At 38.9% G+C, this 23,721-nt stretch overlaps 1 protein-coding gene across 2 annotated transcripts in view; it reads right to left on the bottom strand.

Moving 5' to 3' along the window:
• MTHFD2L (methylenetetrahydrofolate dehydrogenase (NADP+ dependent) 2 like) overlaps positions 1 to 21,726 on the bottom strand; it is a 36,743-nt gene extending 15,017 nt beyond the window's left edge. For both annotated transcript variants that reach the window (XM_034416122.3, XM_087892258.1), the window contains exons 1-3: positions 21,468 to 21,726; positions 8,845 to 9,029; positions 7,429 to 7,551 (exon numbers count right to left, since the gene is read on the bottom strand). In XM_034416122.3, the coding sequence (XP_034272013.1) occupies positions 7,429 to 7,551; positions 8,845 to 9,029; positions 21,468 to 21,601 (442 nt within the window). In that variant the 5' untranslated portion in view covers positions 21,602 to 21,726. The remainder of the gene's footprint in view (positions 1 to 7,428; positions 7,552 to 8,844; positions 9,030 to 21,467) is intronic.
• Between the last annotated feature and the right edge of the window lie 1,995 nt (positions 21,727 to 23,721).

Genomic DNA, 23,721 nt, shown 5'->3' with positions numbered 1-23,721 from the left:
AGCTCAGAAGACCCACAGGAAATGGTGTGAATGGAGAAAAGACTGGACTTGAAGAGAAGTCTTTGTGGAAAATGAAAGTTTTACTTGGGTGAGTTCAACTAAGACACGTAGCTATCAGGACTCTCTTTGTTCTCTTTTTGCTTTCCTCCCCTCCACCCCCCAAAAATTCCTCAATAAAAACCGACAAATACTAAATTGAAATCACCTTGAGTTGCTTTGTTGCTTAGTTGTTTTTTGCAATTTAAAAAGAGACTTTTTTCCACTTATAATCTACCCTTCCATTTGTTATGCTGAAGAGACAAGGATTATAGCAGTTGGATTTATCTTCCAACCTCTTGTTTTATACCAACTGCAAATTTATGCCTATACATTTTCTCTTCTTATGAACTGAATGGTTCTGATTTTCAGACTACATTTTATTTATTTTTATTTTTTAGACACTAACTGTAAAGTAAGACTGCAAATTTTTGAGAAAAGTAAACTGTGTTTACGCTTACAAAGCAAGGCTTTGTTCACATTAATTACAGAGCAAAGTTGCAATTTTTTGAGGATTGTAAACTATGAACAGAGGAGACAAAGAAGAAACCTAATTTGCCCTTCTCCATTTTATATAAGTATTATTTCAACATTAACTACAAGAGGGAGCAAAAGGCTAATCTGAGAAAAAGATCAATTTTTAACAGAAGGCTATGTGATTTAGGGCAAAAAACTAATTTTTATCAGAAGGCTGTTTGCTTCGTTATATTGAAGTGTAATTTCAACATCAATCACAAGAGGGAGCAAAAGACTAATTTTTATCAAAAAGCTTTTTTTAAAAATCAGAAACAATGTTGCAGAATTAACTCTTTGACACAGATACAGTAGTGGCCAAAATTGTAAAAACCTTTTGGGAAAAGTGTATTTTTGAGGTTTGATGGCTAACCACTTTTTTTGGAGTTTCAAGATAATCATATTCCACTGCTGGAATGGCCTTAACTCAATTGAAAATCTATGGAGCCGATTAAAGAAACTTGTTAGTCAGAAGCGACTCAGCAATAAAACCCAGTTAATATAAGCAAACATTCTATCTTGGTTTTACATTGTAATAGCTGCAGAACTAAAAGACTCCCACCCCATGGGAAGACATTGTAAGGCTGTAATTCATGCTAAAGGTTACCTAACTAAGTATTAACTGACATGGTGATAATTTTTGTATATCTCGTTTTTTCTACATGTTTCACTTTTTTTCTTTATGACTGCTATTCTACAGTAATAGCAAATCCTTCATAAAAGTTATTGCATTACATTCTTGATTAAATTATCTTTCCATTGATTTATAATTTTATGGCACTACTCCAAACAAAAAAGTAGTGTTATTAGTTAGTTTTAGAAAATACACTTTTCCCAAAAGGTTTCCACAATTTTGGACACTACTGTAAGATTGTTTTATAAAGATTCAGTTTGCCTGCTTCTTATGGAGTTATAAACAACGTCACAAAAGAAAAACTGTAGTATTATTGGATGCATTTGTATGAAGAATAACAAAGCCATGGAAAAAGAGGCTAGCACTGTATTTACGTCCAATATTTTTGTATTCCTGCCCATCTGCATCAAATGTAAATTAATTGAATTACATGAAGAAAAACTGAAGAATCTATAGATAAGGCTAGCCACTCTGAAACCAGTCATTCCAAGACTCATCGGTGAACATAATGAACTCCTAGTAAAAGCAGAAGTCTGTATCCAAACCGAACACAACAAAGAAGAAATAACTATCCAGAAACAGGAAAGGCAATAGCAGCATGTCATTCAAAGTTAAAAAAATTTGAAAAGGCTGTTCCTGCCATTTCGTACTGGAAGAAAACTTGCAGACACATGGAGAAGTGTGTTTGTCAAGTGATCCAGTGACTGGAAATAAAACTGGAAATAAAACAGCTTAGACTCACCACCACCCCTCTACAAAATAAAGGATGGGTTAATGATCTATGACTCACTACTCAAACGAACAGAACCATCTGTAAGCCAAACTATAATGGTGGTGTGTTGTCTCCCAGGTGCAAGGATTAAAGATGTGACAGAGAGGCTTACTATAATAATCAAGCCCACCAATAATTATCCCCATAATTATGCAATTATGAGCCTGAGAACAATTTCAAGAGACTATGGGCAGAAAAGCAAGACATTTGGAAGCACAGGTAATGTTTTCATCTTCAGCGGAAGGTCAACACCCAACAAGGGAATGAAGGATTCTAGAAGTAAACCACTGGCTCAAGAGATGGTGCCAATGAAAGAACTTTGGATTTTGGACCATAGTTTACATTACCTATAGGAAGGACTCCTGGCAAGATGGGCTGCATCCCATAAGAACCAGGAAAAATGTTATGGCAAATAATTGGCTTGGATGATCCAAACGGCTTTAAAGAAAACTGGAAGGGGAGGAAGACCAATCTTTAAGCATAAAAGAGCCTTGGTAGTACAGGGGTTTAAGGCACCCTGTTATTAAGCTGGTTATTAAGACCAGCTGCCTGCAATTACTGCAGGGTTCGAATCTCGCCAAGGCTCAAGGTTGACTCAGCCTTCCATCCTTTCTAAGGTAGGTGAAATGAGGACTCAGTTTGTGGGGGCAATAAGCTGACTTTGTATAAATATACAAAAGGATGAAGGCTATTGCTGAGCACATTGTAAGCTGCCCTGAGGCTTTGGAGAAGGGCGGCATATAAATCAAATTAAAAAAAAAAATAATAATCCCCAAGACAACCAATCAGACAATGAGAAAGGGAGTGGTGAAAAGGACTGGGAACTTAGGTATAAAATAGGAGACGTAGAAAACAAATGGAAGGTCAGCCATAAAAGGCTCAGGTGCCTATATACTAATGCTCAGAGTTTGGGTAACAAATAGGGAGAACTTGAAGTTTGAGTATATGAGGGTAGGTATGATATTATTGTTATTACTGAAACTTAATGGGAGGGAATCCATGATTGGAACATATTGCTAGAAGGATATAAATTGTTCAAAAGAAGCAGAACCAACTCAGCATATGGGGAAAACAATTACTAGACCTCTACAGAAATACAGAATACCAGAGATGAAAACCTTAAAAGTATTTGGGTAAATATTAGAGGAAAAAGAAATGACGTTGCCATAGGCATGTACTACAGACATGGTTGAGAAAATAGAACAATCCTTTGCTAATCAGTTAGTTGACGTGTGCAGGAAATAGTCCATTGTAGCAATGGGGGACTTTAACTACCTGACATCAATTGGGAAACAAACTCTGCAAGTAATGAGAGATCGAATTGGTTCCTGATGTGCCTAGCTGACAACTTTGTCACCCACAAAGGGGAGACCAAAAAATCAGCTTCTCTGGACTTAATCCTAACTAATTGTGATGAAATGATCACAGGAGTAGAAATTTGAGGGATGTTAGGGCAGGGAGTTCATACTAGAATTCACCATAATAAGGGCAGAGTCAGACCAGTGTTTTAGATGCTAAGAGGTCTGATTTTAATAAAATAAGAGAGAAATTAAGAAGGAATCCATGAATGGCAATCCTAGAAGGAAAAACAGTTCAGGATGCATGAGAAACTCTAAAAATTGAAATATTAAAGGCCCAAACAAAAACAATATCAGAGGAAGAAAAACAAAAAAACTCAGATGAGATCAACATGGTCGCACAAGAGGTCTCTCACAAGCTGAGGGACAAAAAAGTATAAAAAATGGAAACAGGGACATGTACGGTAACTAGAACAGAATACCAGCAAATAGCCTGAATCTACAGGAATGGAGTCATAAAGGTTAAAGTTCAGAATGAAGATTTGCAACAAATGTCAAAAATAAGAAAAAAAAATTCTTTCAATGGGAAAGGAACAAAAAAAAAAGTCAAGGAAATGATAGGTCCACTAGTGGGAGAAAATTGCAAGAAGGTAATAGGGAGCATAGAGAAAGTACAACTGCTTAACTCCTTGTTTGCACCTGTCTTTATGCAAAAGAAAAAAAATAGCCCAACCTATCAAAAACAGCATAGAGAGAAAACAGAACAGGAATGTTGGTGAAAATGGATAAGAAACCTATTCACTTTAGAAGAGTTTAAATAACCAGGCCCAGATGATTTACATCCCAGGGTACTGAAAGAGCTGGCAGATGGAACCACTGAACAGAATCTTTCAGAACTCTGGCATGCAAGGAAACTACCAGAGGATTGGAAAAGAGCTGATATGGTTTCAGTCTTCAAGATGGAAAAAAAATGGATCCAGGAAACTACAGACGTACAGTTTGATATCAATACCTGTGAAAATTGTGGAAAAGATAATCAAGCAGCAGATTTGTGAGCATCTAAAAATGAACCAAGTGACCACTAGAAACCAACATATGTTTGTTAAAAACAGATTGTACCAGACAAACCACATTGCTTCCTTTGATAAAGTGATTAAATTAGTGAATCAGGGAAATGCTGCAGATATAGCTTATTTGGATTTCAGTGAGACATTTGATGAAAAAAGACCTCTATCCTACTTCTTAGAGGGATAGAACAACATGGGATAGACAGTACCACCACCAGATGGATTTGCAGTTGGCTGAACAACTGCACCCAGCACCTAGTCCTCAATGAAATTACATCTACATGGTGGGAAGCATGCAGTGGAGCACTTCAAAGTTCTCTCTTGGGCCCAGTGACCTTCAACATCTTCATAAATGATCTAGAAGAGAAGATAGAAGGGGATCTCATCAAATTTGCAGTCAAGCTGAGTGGGGAGGGGGATTGCCAATGCTTTGGAAAATAAAGATTCAGAAGCATCTTGATTTGTATCAATGCTCAAGTCTGTCATGATCCTTCTGAATCTTTATCTTCTAAAACATTGGCAATTCCCCTCCACCCCAACCCCTCAAGCTTGGTATTGGCTGCAAATTTGATTAGTTTCTCAAGGTCCTGTCCTTAGGCAAACACACAGGTACAGAACAGGCAGTACCTGGATCAACAATTCTAATTGTGAGAGGGATTTAATATCCTAGTGGACTATTTACTTAAGTATGAGCCAGCAGTGTGCTACAGCAGCCAAAAAAGCTAATGCAGTCCTTGGCTGCATCAACAGAGGGATAGTATCAAAATCACATGAAATTATAGTATGAGTTTATATTGCACTGGTGAGATCACACTTGGAACACTGTATCCAGTTCTGATCACTATGATACAAAAAAGATGCTGAGTCCTAGAAAGACTGCAAAGAAGAGCAATAAAGATGATCAGGAGTCTAGAAACTAAACCATATGATGAACAGTTATGGGAACTTAGTATGTCTAGTCCAGGTGTCAGCAACCGGAGCCGCATGCAGCTCTTTGGGCCATCTGCTGTGGCTTCCTGTTAGGTGGTATCACTACTGGCTGGGCCCGTCCCTCGCCCTCCCCTTCCAGTCACTCCTCGCCTAGCCTGAAAAGAGACAGAGAGATAAAGAGAGAGTGGGAGAGAGAGAGACATAGAGAGACACAGAGGAGTCATGTGACTGGTGGAAGTGAGTGATGTAGAGTTGGCCACGCCCACCCAGGTTTTGTGGCTCCTGGTGTTTTCTTTTCTGTGGGAAAGTGTCCAAATGACTCTTTGAGTGTTTAAGGTTGCAGAACCCTGGTCTAGAATAACAAAAAGAAGGATTAGAGGTGAAATGATAGAAGCTATTTACCAGTATTTGAGAGACTATCACAGAGAAGAGAAGGTCAATTTATTCTCCAAAGCACCTGAAGGCAGGACAAGAAGTAAATGGTGTAAGCTTGTTAAAGAGACCTCCAACCCGGAAGTAAAAAGAAATTTCCTGACACGAAGAACAATTAATCAATGGTGCAGCTTGCCTTTTACAATTTGAGTGCTCCATCACTGGAGGTCCTCAAGAAAAGATTGGCCAGCCATTGGTCCAGGATGGAATAGTCTCCTTCCAGCCCTGATTCTATGAAATGGACAATTGCATGACATAAATCAGTCCTCCAATTCTATGCATTTCAATATCTACATGATACTGCTAAATATTAGGAATTTTAAGCTGAGTGTTACCAATATACTGATGACACTCAAATTATTTTTCTATACCGCTACCAGATAATGACTGATAATGAAGTTGCTCTCCAAATACCTATGTGCAATTGGGAATGAAAAAATATTTTATGTACAATAACCACAGCAAGACTATATGCAAGAAGGTGGAAGTACTTGCAGTATCTAGAATGAATGGTTAGACCGATGGCAAAACTGGCAGAATGGCAAAATTGACAGCTTTGATTAAAGAAAAGAAAAGCAGTTTTATTTCTACCGTACTTAGAAGCCAATTTTGGACTTTTTGCGAAAAAAATGAGAGAAATAAAAATCTGATTTTGGGATTTGATGATTAGAATTATATGGAATTACAGAAGTAATATAGACAATTGTTAATTTTAGACTAGGTGTTGGATTTTTATGTACATTTGTACCAAAGAAAGTTGGAAGCCATTCTTTTTGTCTTTACTTTTTCCTTTCTTCTTCTCTTCCCACTTTTTTCTTGATTTTTGTCTGGTTCTTTCTTTTCTATTTTTCTTGCTTGTTTAGTTTTTATTCATGCTTCTGAAATTTAATAAAATCATATTTTAAGAAAAGAAATAAAGGATTCAATATGCTGAAACAGAATCAAGGCAAACTGAAAGTGCTTTTTGTGAGATTTCATAATTTCAGGAGATAGTAGATCTACCCATTGCGAATGCGGTTGTACAAACCCAAGGCAGAAAGTAGAGATACATTCTTTTTTCACGCTGCAGCAACAGCCAGGACAGCCATTTAGTGAATGGTTCAGTGAATGTTTCAATAGCATCCTTTCCTGGAAGATGATCTTAGAACAGAGCTACCAGCACTGATAACCTCTAGGCTCTGGTATATACTCTGTGTGGTACAATTTTTTGATCTATCCCGAAAGCCGGGACTTGAGAAGAGTTCAGAATATTTCTGTATTACGAGTACTACCTTACATTGGCTGCCAGTTTCTTTCCAAAAGTGCTGGTTATTGCCAGGAAAGCCCTATATGGCCTTAAATAAAAATTATTTGGGAAGACTTTCTTCTTTATGATTCTCTCAGCTTCATTCATGGCAATTTAAAGCTGAACTTTCTCCAGAGCTACTGCTAATTTTGGGAACATTTTTGGAAAACACAGAACTGATCTCTTGCCACCTGCAGTGATGTCCTACTGGTAAAATATATGGCGATTTGGCAATCAGATTTCAGCTACGCTTGTAAAGGACTAAGGATTGTAATAGAAATAACAAATATTTAGAAAAAAATCATTAGAAAAATAAATATTAGTAAAGACAACAATGACCTAAGGAAATTGATTATTCATAAATCCCTTGTACCAGAACAGAGGTACTAGTTTAACTGCATTTTTCTCATATATTCTCAGTCATTTTATTTTCTGACTCCATATGAAACAGAATTCATTACCTGGCAAAGGTAACTGGACTAATATGCCACTGACTCTTGAATTCTTGTTTAATTTGCCAGTGAGATCTAAAAGTTCTTCTTGAGAAATTTCCTTGGGCCTCAGTATTATTTCACTACAAATGCCTAAAACAATCCACAAAAGAAATATCCTTAGCAACAATGGTTTGCGTTTTGTCTTTTGCAAAATTTGCTACACAAATCAAATTATGTACTTTCACATTTAATGGCACTATTATTTATCTTTGCTCAAGCTTCTAAAACAGGTAAAACAAATGCATACACTGCTTAACTATCTAGGACACATGTAGGCAAATTGGAACTGTTGAATCTTTTTTGTGAAACCCAATTTACTGAAAATTAAAGAAATGGTTTTCCTAGGACACCTTGCAAACTGCCTGTGAAATTGAATCAGCTTGAATTGTGATGTCATGACATGTTTAAAATGTTGACATCATTGCGATCCTGATTGGCTGCTTTTGAGAAATACATGAATTTAGACATCAGTAAATGGGTCAGGCTACTTGAGAGACCATCTAATTCCACTGGGATTGGCCGGTCCCACCCATGCTGGCAGAGGAAGCATGCTGCAGGTCCTGTCAGCCTGATTATTCTGGCTGGGTCCAGGAGAAGGGGCTTCTCTGCCATTGCACCTGACCTGTAAAACATCTTCCCCCCGGTGTGACCTTCCAGAAGAGCCTAAAGACCTGTCTCTGTTTGTTAGCTTGGGGCTTCAATGGGGGAGCATCAAAGTTAATGTGGTTGATCAATTAACAACAGATCCACCTCCTGCTCCTCCCTTCCCCATTTTTAATTGGGCCATAGTGCTTGGCTTTTGTATTAACTTACTTATGATTTTAGTTTATACAGTTCTTATTTTTTATTACTGTAAACAGTCCAGAGTTACCTTGAGATAAGATGGGCAGGCTATAAATTTTATTAATAAATTAATAAATAATAAAATAGGCCATACTGTAATGGTACACAGGAATGACTTTGGGAGACCTGCAGAGAAATGTTGTCTAGGACACAGATAACAGACAGAAAAAGAGGCTTAGAAAGGAAACCTCCCCCCCACTCCCAATTCTCAGGTGGCAAAGGAGATGGCACAAGTTTTAGACTTGCAAGATTCTATTAATGTAACCTTACAATAAAATAGAATAAGCTCCACTGGGTTCCTGTCTGTTGTTCTTGGTAAGGCTGATATTAATCTTGTCCTACCTCACTCAAACCTTATGAAAATATTGTCCCTGAATAGGTGTGTTGGCTCTCCTGGTTTGCATCACTGCCACATCCACTGAAGCCTCATTATTCCAAAAAAAAAAAAAAAAACTGTACGCAAGTAAAATATTGTATATATTATAAACAACCTGGGTTGGCAATGTACAAACTCTTTTTTTTATATAAAAAAAGTCATACCTACGGCTGCTGCTGCTTTTACTTTATTTCTTACGTAAGTATGACTAGCTGGGTTTTCGCCTACTAAAACAACAGTGAGATGAGGTCTCTTGTGGCCAAGGGTAAGCCATGATTCAATATCTCTTTGTATTTCCTCACAGACTTGTGCAGCCAGCCTCCTCCCTGAGATAATAGTTGCTTCATTCCTATGAGAGATAAAATGAAAACTTTAAAGAGAATCCGTCTAAACTTTTACAGCCAAGGAAATTTCAATATAGCACGTCATACTTTGAAACATATAAAGCAGTGGTGAAATTCAAATTTTTTACTACCAGTTCTGTGGGGATGGTGTGGCTTGGTGGGCGTGGCAGGGGAAGGATACTGCAAAATCTCCATTCCCACCTCAATCCAGGGGAAGGATACTGCAAAATTGCCATTCCCACCCCACTGCAGGAGAAGGATACTGCAAAATCCCCATTCCCTCCCCACTCCTGGGGGAAGGATGTTGCAAAAACTCCATTCCCACCCCACTCTGGGGTCAGCCAGCAGTGATATTTGCCGGTTCTCGGAACTACTCAAAATTTCCACTACCGGTTCTCCAGAACCTGTCAGAACCTGATGGATTTCACCCCTGATATAAAGTATGTTTTATTGCAGTACATTTAGTTGTTGGACAATTCATATGAACATATAATATTTGAGGGGAAACTGAAACAAGACTTTTGGAATGGCAAATTCCTCTCCTACATCTTCTGAAGATTGCCTCTTAAGTTTTCAGATTCAACTAGGACAGGGATTAGCAACCCGCAGCTCTAGAGCCACATGTGGCTCTCTGTGGCTGGTCGGTGCCGCAATTTTGAGAGGAGCTTCCGGTTTTGTGTGGGAAGCATGGCGTGCCAGGAGGAGATTCTATGGCAAGAGGCAGGTTTTCCAGTCGGCTCCAGAATTTCCTGGTTAGGACAGGAAAAAGGACACCACACTAGGAGACTCTATGATGGGGAAACCGGACTTCCGGACTGCTCCAGAATTGAATGGTAGGACTTTTGTTGCTCTTTGAGGATTTAAGGTTGCCGACCCCTGAGCTAGGGCTTCATTTTGGCCTATTTCAGAAGTGCCTAGCAAACTATAGGTTAATGCAACATCCCTGAGTGAAATGAGTCCTTTTTCATAGATAAAATTATTAGCATAGCAATAACAATAGCAATAAATATTTTGATAACCGACATTTCTTGCAAATATTGAATTCTACTAATATCCACAAAATAAAAGTAGGAGGGAAAAGAAATGGGATGTGGGAGTTGGGAGTTGGAAACAGCAGTCTGTTACCATTGTAGTAGAGTTGATATGTTGAGGGATAGTATTCAGCAGAATGTGGTATTAATAAAGGTAGTCAATTTAATAAAGTGTTAAAGGCAGTCTCAGAAAAGTGAAGCAGAGAATGTATTTGTGCTTAAAGAAGAAGATACAGCATTGGTTCAAACCTCACTTGCTGATTAAACCTTGTGATGCAGTTAAAAAAAACCAGCAGGAGAATATGTTCTAAGACTAAGAGGCTGAGTGCCATTGGAGCATTCTGCAAAAGGAGCAAAAGATTAAGAGACAAACCTCTGGCTAAAATCTAGATTGCAAAGAGTCCAGAAGCCCTGAGCAAAGGATCCATCAAATTTTGAGGATGTCAGAGGACTGAGAAATACTATGAAAACTAAACAAATTTCATTATGAATAAGGCAGGATGTTTAATCATTATTTATTGAACAAGCCATAATATCCAGGTTCTCAGATATTACTTTATAACAGATAGACACTTAATCTAAAAGAATTAAGCCACATTATGTCTTACTAGCCCTAAGAGACTTAATTTATTATGGGCTTTGGAAGCAAGGAGTACTTCAGACATCTCTCTGACTGGATGTCCTTGGTACTCTTTGAGCTTGGTTGTTTGCTTGCAGGTGTTTTATTACCCAATTAGATAACATAATCAGTGCTAGTCAATGTATGGTTTGCTTTCATTTATATATAGTGGCATGCCCTCCACTCTGGACAGGATATCAATCCTGCTTATTACCCAGCTAACAAGCAGAAAATAATACCCTAATCAAAAAACAACCAAGAAGAAAACCATAACCTCCTCAACACTAGCAGGACAAGCATCTTATACAAATAGGGAGCAAACCCGACATTCATTAGCACTGATGCTGCTACATAGTTAGATAATGAAACATCTGCAAACAACAACCAAGTTCAGAGAGTACCAAGAACTCCACAATTGAACCCCAAGTTATGAATATTCTGTTCCATTGGATCCTCTCACTGATGAATTAATTTAAAATTTTCATCACATTAAAAGAGCCTAATCAGAATTTAGATCAAAATTCTAATTTATCTTATATTTCCTTCCAACTATTGATTGATTGATTGATTGATTGATTGATTGATTGATTGATTGGTTCGATTTATATGCTGCCCTTCTCCGGAGACTCAGGGCGGCTTACAATGCGTTAAGCAATAGCCTTCATACTTTTGTATATACCTGCTTAGTAGGGCTTTCGCCCCCCCCCCAAGCGGTGTTCTTTTTTATACAGTCAGCTTATTGCCCCCACAATCCGGGTCCTCATTTTACCTACCTCGAAAGGATGGAAGGCTGAGTCAACCTTGAGCCTGGTGAGATTTGAACTCCCACTAATTGCAGGCAGCTGGTGCTATTTAACAGCACTTTAGTCTGCTGCGCCACCAAGAGTCCTGAGTGGGTGTGGTCAGCTGAGTGGGCATGGGCATCTTGATGCCACTTCCCAAACTGGTTTCTTTTCACATTGGATAAACTGGGCTGGAGCCACGCTGGCCCGATGTTTCCTCTTCGCATTGGGTAGACCGGGCTGAAGCCATGCTTACATTTTCCAGGATGGCCCTGCAGGCTGGATCCGACCACATCGCGGATCACTTCCGGCCCGTGGGACTTGTGTTTGACACCCCTGATGTAGATTATCTTAGCTACTATTAATTAATATAATTAATTGCATTTATTTTACAACATTTCTTTTAAAAAAATACTGAGGGATTCTTCACCCTCAATTTTATCCTCAGAATACAATTTACTACATATCTGCAAGAGGTAACTCTTCACATTTGCAGCTGTGAATGCAGTGACCAACATCCATAGTCTATATCATCATATGGAAAACAATATAACTGGTTGCCAGGAGCCAATTCTTTTAAATGATGTTGTGCAAGGGGATGATGGATAGCAATCTTATTCAGAATGCTGCCAGAATGCATATATTAAATGTATAATATGTGCATTGTGGCAGCATTCTGAATAAGATTGCTGAGGTTACACATTCAGCCAATTTACTTGTATGAAAACCCAATATCTTTCAGTTTTGCAAGCATTATTAATTTTAGTTTATTATTTTTATATATATTAAAATAAATTTTGAATTCCTTCTCATATACAAAAGGAAAACTATTTCTGGGTGTAATCCTCTACAGATATGAAATAAGCAATCAAGCAATATAGAAAAAACACACTCTTCCATAAAAATCACAACATGTTGACATGTTCACATTTATTAATAGGTTTGTTGCTACTCTTAATGTAATCAAAATTAATTAACATATCAAGAGAGTTTTTGGCTATTTCTATAATGCAACTTTTAAAATGTGAAATGCAAATGCTGATAATTATTTCAAGGGAGAGATTTTTGTCTAAACAAATTAAAATACTTAAGAAGCTGTGGTATGTTTATTGAAACTAAAAATTTATGAGTAAAATATCTATGGAAAAATACCTTTTATTATCTAAATTTATTACTTAACAGCATCCCTTTGATTCATAAAGTAAATGAGTTTAAGGGGCATGGGGGAAGCAGAGAAGCCTGAATTCCGAAGATGGAATCTCTTCTCTCTGATGCTCCTAGAAGAGAAAAGAGAAACCAATAAACATAGGCCTTGGGTTTTCCCCAGCAATGTCCCATAACTCACCTTCATAACTGGTTGATAGAAATTCTGCCTTGGAAAGCTGCAGCAGCTCTGAATCTACTGAATACACCAAAGCTAAGCTATCACACCAAAACAGGAGTAGTTTTCATGTTTATTTAGCTGCTCCAACTGGCAAAAAGACTCAAGAACAAGCTATCAAATAGTGGTGGCATCGGTCAATTGTATGGGCTTTTAAAGCTTGAATGAACAAGTCTTACTTAGCATGACATCATAATAGCAATTTCAAAACAGGCCTGCATGAGGTGCCCAATATTAATTAGCTGTATTGTGATACCAAAAATCAGGAGAAGTGTGGTAGCACCTTTTCTGACTAATATATTTCATTGAAAGGCATAAGGTTTTATGAAATGCAACTCACTTCAACAGATGCATAGACTGAGCTGCATGCCAGTTCATCAGTGTCTAAATTGAGATAGGATTTAAACTAAAATGAACAGTAGGAAGGTAATGGAGCAAGAGACAGATTAGCAATGCTATAGTTGAAACATTACATATTTTATCAATTAACTTTTATGATGTGTTAATTACGTTTGCTGAAATCTTTTGAAACATTTTGAAATCTTTTGGTGTTTATGAGTTCAGAAATATCTTGCTGTTAAAGACTGCTCCCCCGCGCCCAAATGGTAACTCTGAGAATTGCAAAATGGTGTTCTAGCATATTGAAATACTTTGATATCATTTTGTTCCTATTTTGACTCCTCGTTTTAAACTTGTGTATATTAATTCTTTTATGCAAAGTTTTCTATTTGTTCTGGATAGAATACAGAGGGGCATCGCTGGCACATGATTGCATGTAGATAGTTCTCAATTTACAATTGTTCAAAATTATGACCGCTAAACAAAGGGATTTATGAGTTCCACCTCCATATTCTACAGGAAGGCTGAGGGGTAGAGCACCAAATCTCCTTCCTAAACACAATCTTTGGAAATGATCTCTGGGGTAAGTGTGAGTGAATTGGGGAGGTGCTGGAGTGCAGGCCTAGGACTTCAATAGTACTCTCAGGCCTTCCCCCTCTGAGGCTATCCATGTTCCGCTTAACAATCTACACAGTCACTTCATGACCACAATGGAGTGAGGATTGTGATTGTTAAATGAAATGATCGTGTGGACACCTTCCTTAACTACCACCACAATTTGCAAATCATAAATAAGGACTATCTGTATCACATTGGAGGAAGAGTAGGTAAAGGCGCCTCTAATCCTATGTCTGTACTTGTTGGGTCTGTGATTATGCTGTTGGCAAAATAGACATCTGCATATGTTGCAGGGAAAGTAGACATCTGCAATTGTTGTAGAGTCTACTTTCCATATTAACATCACTGTCATGTTGTGAGAATCTGCTTCAAATTGGGTGGTTGTCTTATCTATCACCCAGTGCCTGAGAAAGTCCAGTATATAGTTGGAAGCATTCGAGCCCAGCGCTGGGAAAGCACAATTAATGTATCTTTTACATTTTTCCCGTGTAAATGTTTCTTCTACTTTTATTCAGAATGCAAAGTTCCTTTCATTCCTTACTCTTATCCTGTTTCCCCCCAAAATAAGACATCCCCTGATAATAAGCCCAATCGGGCTTTTGAGCCATCAGTGAAAAGAGCATGTATTCTAAGACATTTTGTTCTCTGCACCAATTCCATTCATTTTTGCCTTTTTCTTTCCCAATTGAATATACCTGTGAACAAAGTTTTAGTCACCATACAGCTAATCCACTATTTTTGTATCTTCTAAAAATTGATTCACATGGGCCCTAGGGGCACTGTACAATATATACAGGTAGTCCTTGAGATATGGAAGATGATAACAGATGCCGCAAAATTATATATGATCCTGTTTTAAAGTTACGATGGCTATAGCAACTCTCATTATTCACCTGCTAGAAGTAAAATCTGGTCTGGTTCCAAGCCAGGTAAAAGATACTGAAATAAAATGGAGATAGTCTGCAGGAAAGAAGGTCTCTGTTTATTTGGTAGCCAGAAACTAGTGGCAGCAGCAGGTTTCTGGGGTAGCTGACAAAATGGGGTTGAGAGTATGTGGGGTTTTATACATTTTTGGGGGCTTTGTGATTGAGATGCCTGTTCCTGTGTAAGAATGTGTCCTTTAATATTTTAATGGCTGTTGCCAGATTCCTATGGGGTCATGTAGGAGTCATGGCTGGCTCTACAGGCAAAAGGGGAAATGCAAATACTAGCTGTTTGTCTGAGCTAATCTTGCCAGCTTTGGCTTGCCTAATTGTGTTGCTTATTTGGACTCTCCTTGCTTATGAATAGATTGGCTCAGTCTTTCTGAATGGATACAAAATCCCCATTCTTAAAGACCAGCCTCTTCAAGCTTCTGCTTGAGGTTGTTTTCCTATGGCAGGAAGACTGGGGCTGTTTTCTGTTCAGATTTTTTCTCCTCTTCTCCTTTAGGGGAAATATTCTGTCCTGCCTCTTTTTAATATTAAAAACAAATAATATTTTAATCTGGGGAGGGGGCCTTCCTACACGCCCTTAAGAGTGACTGATCACAGGGACCCTGCAGGACCCACCACCTCATCCTACTCTGCCGGGACACTGCAGTGCTTTGGCCTGCCCCTATCTCACGTTTTGAAGCTCTTCAAATCTCATGTTTAGGAAGAAATGCAAACCATGTGTCCTTGGACCACAAGGCAGCGTGGTCTGAAGGTAGCTGCTCTCTTTTGTACACGTACTGGTGGACAAGGAGAAAATGGCAGCTGCCATACAAACTGCTTTGTTTTTCTGCTTTAACAAGGACTTCATAGCCACTACAGAAGCTTCTGAATACTGCAGGAAGCTTCTGCAGCATTCTGCATACCTTGTTAAGGCAGTAAACCTAAAGCAGTTTGTCCCCAGGCTGGATGGTGACAACTTAAACACAGCCACCATTTTATCCCCGCCTACTTGTGGGTGGGGACAAAATGGTGGTGGCCAGACAAACTGCTTCATTTTGCTGCCTTAACAAGGTCTGCATAGGGATGACAAAGCTTCTGAATGCTGCAAAAAAGCTTCTGCATGCCTTATTAAGGCAGCAGAACGAATCAATTTGTCCCTGGGCCAAACTGTGGTGTAGTAATGAAAGAAATGTGGCCACCATTTTGTGGGTGAGACAAAATGGCAGCCACTTCTGGAATTGCACCATGTGGCTATCCAAAGAAGCAATCCACTCAAGCGCTCTAGAAGGCCTTGGAGTTCTTCAAAAGGCTATGAGGAGGGTGTTTAGCCTGATGAGATGGGAATCAGCATCCCATGCTATGCTTAAAAACTACCTTTTGTTTAACAATTTTTTTGGGGAGAGCAGGGATTAGGGGAGGTCATTAGGTGAGACACTTCACCTAATGACAGTTAGGCAGGCACCTTTATGGTCATATCTCAAGAACTACCTGTGAGTATGCTTTAACCTACTGGTCTCCATATAGTACTAGTTTTTCATTTTTTCATTTTGTTTTCAGAACTTAGGAAACCTGGAAGAAGCCAAGGGAATCCTGCTGGGCACACTGACATCTACAATCATCATGGAGATTTGGGTACTGCTGTTATGTATCAATTGAACAGATTTTTTTTTTTATTCTATCATCACCATAATTGACACAAACAATAAGAAGCTCCAGTGCAGATTCTGCTTGTATTTAATTATTGATAATTGATAACAATAACAAATTATTAATAACATAAATTATTAAGTTAGCATATTGTTCAGCAAACACTTTTGCAAGCCACCATTTTAAAAATATAAACATGCAGAAGAAGTATAACTCACAAACAAACAAAAAAACTATGTATAGATGTAAAACTGTCTACCTCTTCTTTTATTTCTACTGAAATGTTTTTAGAAAATTTCAAATAGCATCTTTTCTATTCTTCACTTAGTTAAATCACTACATAAATTCTAATCTTTAATGTATACAAAAAGAATATGTAATGGACAAGCCACATCTTTCCAGCTCTAAGCCCTGTTATATTCCAAAGTCTAATATTTTCCTCATTCAACCAGGGCTCAACTGATTACAGACAACACCAGGACGAAAAGTAAACACATTTCTATGCCATTAATTTCTGAAAAATTATTGCCTATAAAATTCAGAGATTTTTTAGGTGGATTAAGAATTTCTAATGATTAGAGATCAGTCATAATTTTATTTGTTAGTTTGAGTGATTTATATATATCCAGCCCTCCATTCAGGGTTCAAATCTATCTTTCTAAGTATCTATACATCATGTCTGTCTGTCTGTCTGTCTGTCTGTCTGTCTGTCTGTCTGTGTCTGCCTGCCTGTCTATCATCCATGCAAAATCATTAAAAAGACTCCAGAAGATCTACTAGAACTTTAGTTTATTAATATAGGTTATAGTGGCAGAATAGCATATAATGTAAGATATTCTGCTACTGTCTTATACTGTCCTTCTTTGAAGTTGGCCAGATTAGAAAACAGACTCCAGAAAAACTACTGTAAACTTTTTTTATTGCTATAAACCTTATACCTTGGTTACCACCTTTAGAGCGCTCCATGGCTTAGGACCGGGGTATAGCCTCTCACCGACTAGTATGCTCCCATAGAGAGGGTCTTCTCAGAGTGCCGTCGGTCAAACAATGTTGACTGGCGGCCCCCAGGGGGAGAGCCTTCTCTGTGAGGGCACCTGCCATCTGGAACGAGCTCCGCCCGGAGATACGGAGGATCCTGGATCTGCGCAATTTCCGCCGTGCCCTCAAAACATTCTTATTCCAGCAGGCTGGTCTGGCCTAACCTCCCTTTTTAATTGTTTTTAAATTGGTTTTATAATTGGGGTGTTTTAAATCTGGCCAATGTATTTAATGTATTTTAAAGGGTTTTTAAACATTTGTATTATGTATATTTTACTTTCTGGTTGTTTACCGCCCTGAGCCCTTCAGGAGTAGGGTGGTATATAAATTTAATTATAAATAAAATAAAAATAAAATACCAATAAAGAACAGTTCCAGTAGTTCTTCTGGAGTCTGTTTTATAGCGTGGTCAACTTCAAAGAAGAACAATACTAGTGCTCCCTCCTCTCACTCTTCCCCACAATCACTTTATTAGACTGGTCTTAGAAAATGACAACTCTAAGCTCACCCAGTGAACCTGCAAGGCTGAATTCAACCAGGATCTCTTATCTATTTTGTTTTTACCCTTTTTCTTCAAAACAGTGCTATTTTATCTGGATAACAATTGTCAATTAGCAAGATCAGTATCTTGTATTCTTCATAGTTAGGAATGATACAAATTGCCCTCTAGCACACTTATTATGCTAAAGAGATCTTTTTTTAACCCCAGATATTTGTAGATATGTGCATATGAATTAAACATTTAAGCCATACAAAACACAGCAATAATATGTGTCAGAGTTCCCATACTCGCAAATGAAGATAAATATACATGTCCCAGGATAAACTTGAAGAATCCAATCTGAGTTGGTCATCAGGACCAAAGGTTTATTCTTCCAAGCTTTAGGGCTTGTCCTGGAGCCCATCATCAGTTCCAATACTCCCTTCCGTATGTATTAGAGGGGGGATACAAAAAGTTAAATTGTTCCTATGTCACTTCTGCTGCTTTAAAGTGTAAATTTATATTTTTAGCATAAACATTGGTCTAGGTGAAAGGCAATCAGGGTTTTAATATATATAAATGTACAATATTTTTCAAGCCACATTCCTTCTTTATTTTACAGCATATCATTCTTCCAAAATAGTTTTAACACTGTAATACAAACATGACTAAAATACACTACATGTAAAAAGCATAGACGCCCAAATACATGTAGAATAATCTCAAATGGCTCCCTAGTAAAATTATTACAAGCCAAATAAATGCAGCATTATAGATGTCTCAGTTTCATTAAAAAGCTGTCCCAATTTATTTAAACATAAATACCACAATTTTATTCTGCTGAATATCTGGGGGGGAAATGCATTTATTCATAATGGCCTTCTTTAGATATCATAAGGAAATAATTCTTCTTGGGAACAATATACATTTCTCTCTCTCTCTTCTGTTTGGATTCTACTGCCAGCAAAAGCTGGACAAACTATACAGCCCTGGCTTGTTTTTCCCAAATAGTTTACAAATGGAAGTGAAATTGGGGGTGGGGGGGATGGGAGAACACAGTTTCAGATATTGTCTTATTAGAAAGTGAATGAGGAACAAAGCAGAAATACTTAAATAGAAGGTGCCAGCAAACTGCTTATTGATGGTGCCAAATTTCTGAATGGCCTTGATAGATAAATCAATTTTTGCAATGATCAATCAAGAAGCTTAACTCATGCAGTTAAGATCCATGCAATCTTTGTTCTTCCCATTTAGTCAATTATCTATTACATACGGATAGCTCTGGTGTCACATCTGAACCTGGAACTATGTCAAGAAAAGACAAGATCACAAATCCACTTGTGGATAGATTACAAATAGTTCCTTAAATGCAATGCAGCACAGTCCTAAGGTTGATATAAAAGCAAATATCCATTTATGCTTTGTTTGCCATCTGATTTGAGCAATGAAGCAGGAATGTCAAGACTGGCCAAAAACTTTTGAACGGAGATGTCTTTAAAAAGAAAAATAAATCATAGTGAGTAATAGTAAACTGTTAATGATTATGCTTATGATTACAGGTAGTCTTGACTTTACAACCATTTAGTGATTGAAGTTACAACGGCACTGAAAAAAGTGAACATTTCTCACACTTATGACCATTTCAGCATCCCCATGGTCACGTGACCAAAATTCAGACACTTAGCAACTGGCATATATTTATGATAGCTGCAGTGTCCCTATGTCACGTGATCACCTTTTGCAACCTTTTGACAAGCAAAGTCAAAGGGGAAGCTGGTGCCACTTAACAACTGTGTTACCAACTTATCAGTTAGTGATTCACTTAACAATTGTGGTAAGAAAGGTCATAAAATGGGACAAATTTCTCTTAATTGTTTTGCTTTGCCATGGAAATTTTGGGCTCAATTGTGATCAAAAGTCGAGGACTATTTTGTATTCCAGCCCTGACAGAAACTAATATCTGACCATCTACCTCAATTTATCAAAGTTCCCATTTCTTTAAATGACACTAAGCACTCTCACTCCCTCCAAACAGCAAAAGATTAAGGTACCAAGCTAGAAAGTAAGTGACTACCCATCTTAGCCATGAAAGTCAGCTGGGTGACCTTGGGCCAGTCTCTCTCTCTCTCTCAGCCCAACTTGCCTCACAGAATTGCTGTAGGGAAAACTAAAGGAGATGACCAGGCTTAGCTCAAGGTAGGGGTCAAGCGTGTCATCAGTCTTGACTCCCTGTGCACCCACAAGAGATCTAAGTCAAGCCTATCTTGAATTCAGTTGACTTTTATCTGCCGGCAATTTGCTTTGACCATTAGTAGTTCAGATTCTTGTAGAGAGTGCTAGCATGCATTAAACTTGTTTGCATTTGAGCCACCTTGCTTCCTGATTTCTTGTGTCTGACAAAAATAGCACGAAGGAGTATTATGTTCACAGTCTTGTTTTTAAAAATAATGAAGCAGGATACAAATAAATAAAATAAATAAACTATGGGTTGTTCTACCTGCCTACTAATCTAGAGAGTAAAGAAAGGACCAACCCTCTAACTTTGCTCTATTCTACTTTTGGTGACTTAGAAACAGTTGTCTATGTGTTCTTGCAAATATTTGATTAATGAAAAATTATGAATTCAGACAGAAAGCTGCAACATTAAGCACGGAACAGCACAAATGAAGAATATAGAGCTTTTAAAAAACAATCTAACAATCATTATGTGGCATCCCAAGAGAGGGCTTGTTGGGGATGCTCATTTATAAAACTGCCGTCATGGACAAATCAAATATTTTGAATGCATTTTCCTTTAGATAATGTATAATCCATCCTTCCTCAAAAAAGAAAGGAAAATTCGCTAACTAATAGCAATATCACCATGATGAATTTCAAACAATAAAACCCACAGTTAGACATAACGTATAAATGAAGGAATGTGGTTACAAAATCAGAGGCATACAAGAAACTGGACATCTAACTATCCACCACTGAAATATCTTTCTCATGACAAGTTGTGGTACCTATACGTTTGACATAAGAAGGAAGATGCAATGACGATTAGTCGTCATTAACAAGTCCCCGCTGTCACGTTTCTTTATCTCTTCTGCTCCACTTTAGTTCCAAAACCTAGAGATTAGGGATTCACGCGGCTTAATGAGCTGGATAGCGAGTAAATAAACAGTCCTAAAAATACAAAGCTGAACCTGTGGCGGAAATGCCCTCGCCACTCATGGGCTGTGACTCTCCTTGAAGTCGTTGCAAGAGGTCTATCTCCCTCTCCCCCAACCTCTCTCCCCCCCCTCTCTCTCTCCCGGGCCTTTTGGAGCGAAGCGCGCTTTTCGCGCATAAGACCCAGCGTTTCCGTTCCGGAGGCGTTCAGACGCACGGTTCCCTACCGGGTTGAACCTCCAGTCACACCTTCATGGACGGAGAGAAGCCTGCAACTGAGTTACCTTGGCAGTCCTTCCTTCGGTTCCTTTACTCCTTTCTGCTTTCCCTCCCGCTCGACAAGTGCAAAGACACAGCCTCCAAGCGTTGCTCCTTTGCAGCCTAGAACAGGGGAAGGCTAAACGCTCCCTGAATACCATCCGACGCTTCGCATTTCCTACCTGCTGCCGTTGCTCGGGCAACTGCCCCGGCTGCAATTCTTAGTGGTGTTTCTTACGCCCGGCAAGAGGAAGAAGCCTCCCCGCCGTCTCCCCCGTAGCAGCAGGAGACGGCTGGGGACGCCTGTCGCCGCCATAGCGAGGTCCCCGGGTGCTCAACCACGCCGGCTGCCTTTGAATCGGCCCCGCCTTCTTCCTGCGCCGGTCCGAGATGGCTGCGGAGATGCTCTGCCTGCGCCGCCAGAGGCAATTATTTTTGAGAACTGACCTGCGGTATCCTTTGGGGAAGGAAAGAGAATCTTTTCCCCAGAGAATGGAAGGCTGAACAGATGCAACCCTGCAGCCCATAAGCAAAGAGCTTTTTTAGGAGGAGCAATGAGGACCAATCACGGAGGCCCCTGTCTCAAAAAGATACTAGTACAAATTATTAATTGATAAGAGGATTATCCTTCAAGACAGGCACATCACACATTATAGCATAATATCAAGAAAAGCTGCCTCTCATCCACCGGGGATACATTGTTTTTGTAGCAGATTAAAGCTACCATATTTGGCTTGCAATCTCCTTTCACCCCCAGCCTAGTGGCTGCTTTATGGCAGCAAAGACATACTGAAAACTCTATTGCTTTCCTAGTGTACATTGTGACCTTGCCACTCAAACATGGTAACCTCATACATGGACTCCTGTTTACTAGGCTGTGTATTCTAATGGACAAAATTGGTGCAGCGTATGGATTCAATGAACATTTTCTTCCTAGACCTTAAATCAAACCAAATCTTTATTATGCCCAGCAGAGAGAAACAAGTACTGTAAAGGTAGTTATGGTTTGCCATCACAATAACTTGTGATGTGAGCTGGGCTGAGAAAAAAATGGCCAAAAATCATCCAGCTGGCTATCATGCTAATATAGAAGTAGAGCTCATATCTCCTGGTTTTTAGCCCAGTGCCTAACCACTAGATCAGTGTTTCTCAACCTTGTTAGCTTGAAGATGGGTGGACTTCAACTCCCAGAATCCCCCAGCCAGCAACGCTGGCTGGGGGATTCTGGGAGTTGAAGTCCACCCATCTTCAAGCTTCCAAGGTTGAGAAACACTGCACTAGATCAAACTGACTCACATTTGTTGTAAACCTGAATTTCCTTTCTCCTAGTCCAGTACTTCAACCACTACGCTATATCTGTGCTCTTCAAATACAAATAAAACAGGTAAAAATGAAAAATGCAGCTAAAGAAAAAAGACATTAGTATGAATTTTCAGACTGCAGGAGACACATAAAGAAGAAAGAATTGGAATGCTGGAAAAATACCTTCAGAAAGTGGTCATGTAGGAGAAGGAACAATTAAAAGTCATGCTCTCTTCCAAATAGATGAAAGTTATATTGGATTCCTTTTAATGAATTTCCTGAACCATCATCACAAGGACATATATCTGATGCAGGGAACAATTTTTAGCACCCCAAGTGTTGCAGAAAAACAACAGAGATGAATTTTGAGATCAGAAATAGCTTTTTTATTTTGGCCAAAAGGTTCAGACATGCATTCTATTTACATTCTGAACAAAAGACCTTCTTTATGACATGCATCTTTATACTTTTCAGTTAGTAACAAAACAGGAAATGTGAAATCTGCCTCTTTAGCTAGCCCCCTCCCTCATTCCTTAGGCAGGAAAGCTCCATGTGGTTTAGTTCTGCATTTTAACATGGTACCTCTGCGGTTTGACTTCTTGAACTTCTCCAACTGTAGAAAGTGTGTTAACTCTGCAGTTTAACTTTTTGAACCCAGCAACTGTCTTTTATAATAATTAGTCAAGGGGCCCTTCAGTGATCATTCAGGCTGACCCTGTATTATTTCACTCTTCTATTCAATTTCACTTTACGTCCTACCTTACAAGAGGATAGCAGAAAGCAATGCATCCTGCCTCACCAATGTGAAGGTCTGGTGAACTTTCAGGACTGTGGTAAGTGAAAGGTAAGAGGCTGGTATATACTCCTTTAAAAAGTACCTGCTGGCTTTGAGCTTAGATTGATTTGGGGAGCTTCAATATTCAAGATGGATTACAACCCCAATAGGGTGGAAAGATCTAAAAGGGAGGTGGACCGCTTCCGGTTTGCTGTTTGTCGCTGCCAGACGTTCCTTTGGGATCGTCAGCTTCCATCGCCTGTCAGAGCCGCCTTCACAACGGAATGGCGGCTCAAAAAAACTCCGTTTCCATGAGGAAACGGAGATAGAGCCGGCAGGGGTGGGTAGAACTCTCTGCG

The sequence above is a fragment of the Pantherophis guttatus genome, chromosome 4 (genome assembly GCF_059756535.1).
Source record: "Pantherophis guttatus breed Tessera chromosome 4, ASM5975653v1, whole genome shotgun sequence".
Lineage (NCBI taxonomy): Eukaryota > Metazoa > Chordata > Lepidosauria > Squamata > Colubridae > Pantherophis > Pantherophis guttatus.
The sequence above is the reverse complement of the archived record's forward strand: the minus strand, read 5'-3'. Positions and strand labels throughout refer to the sequence as shown.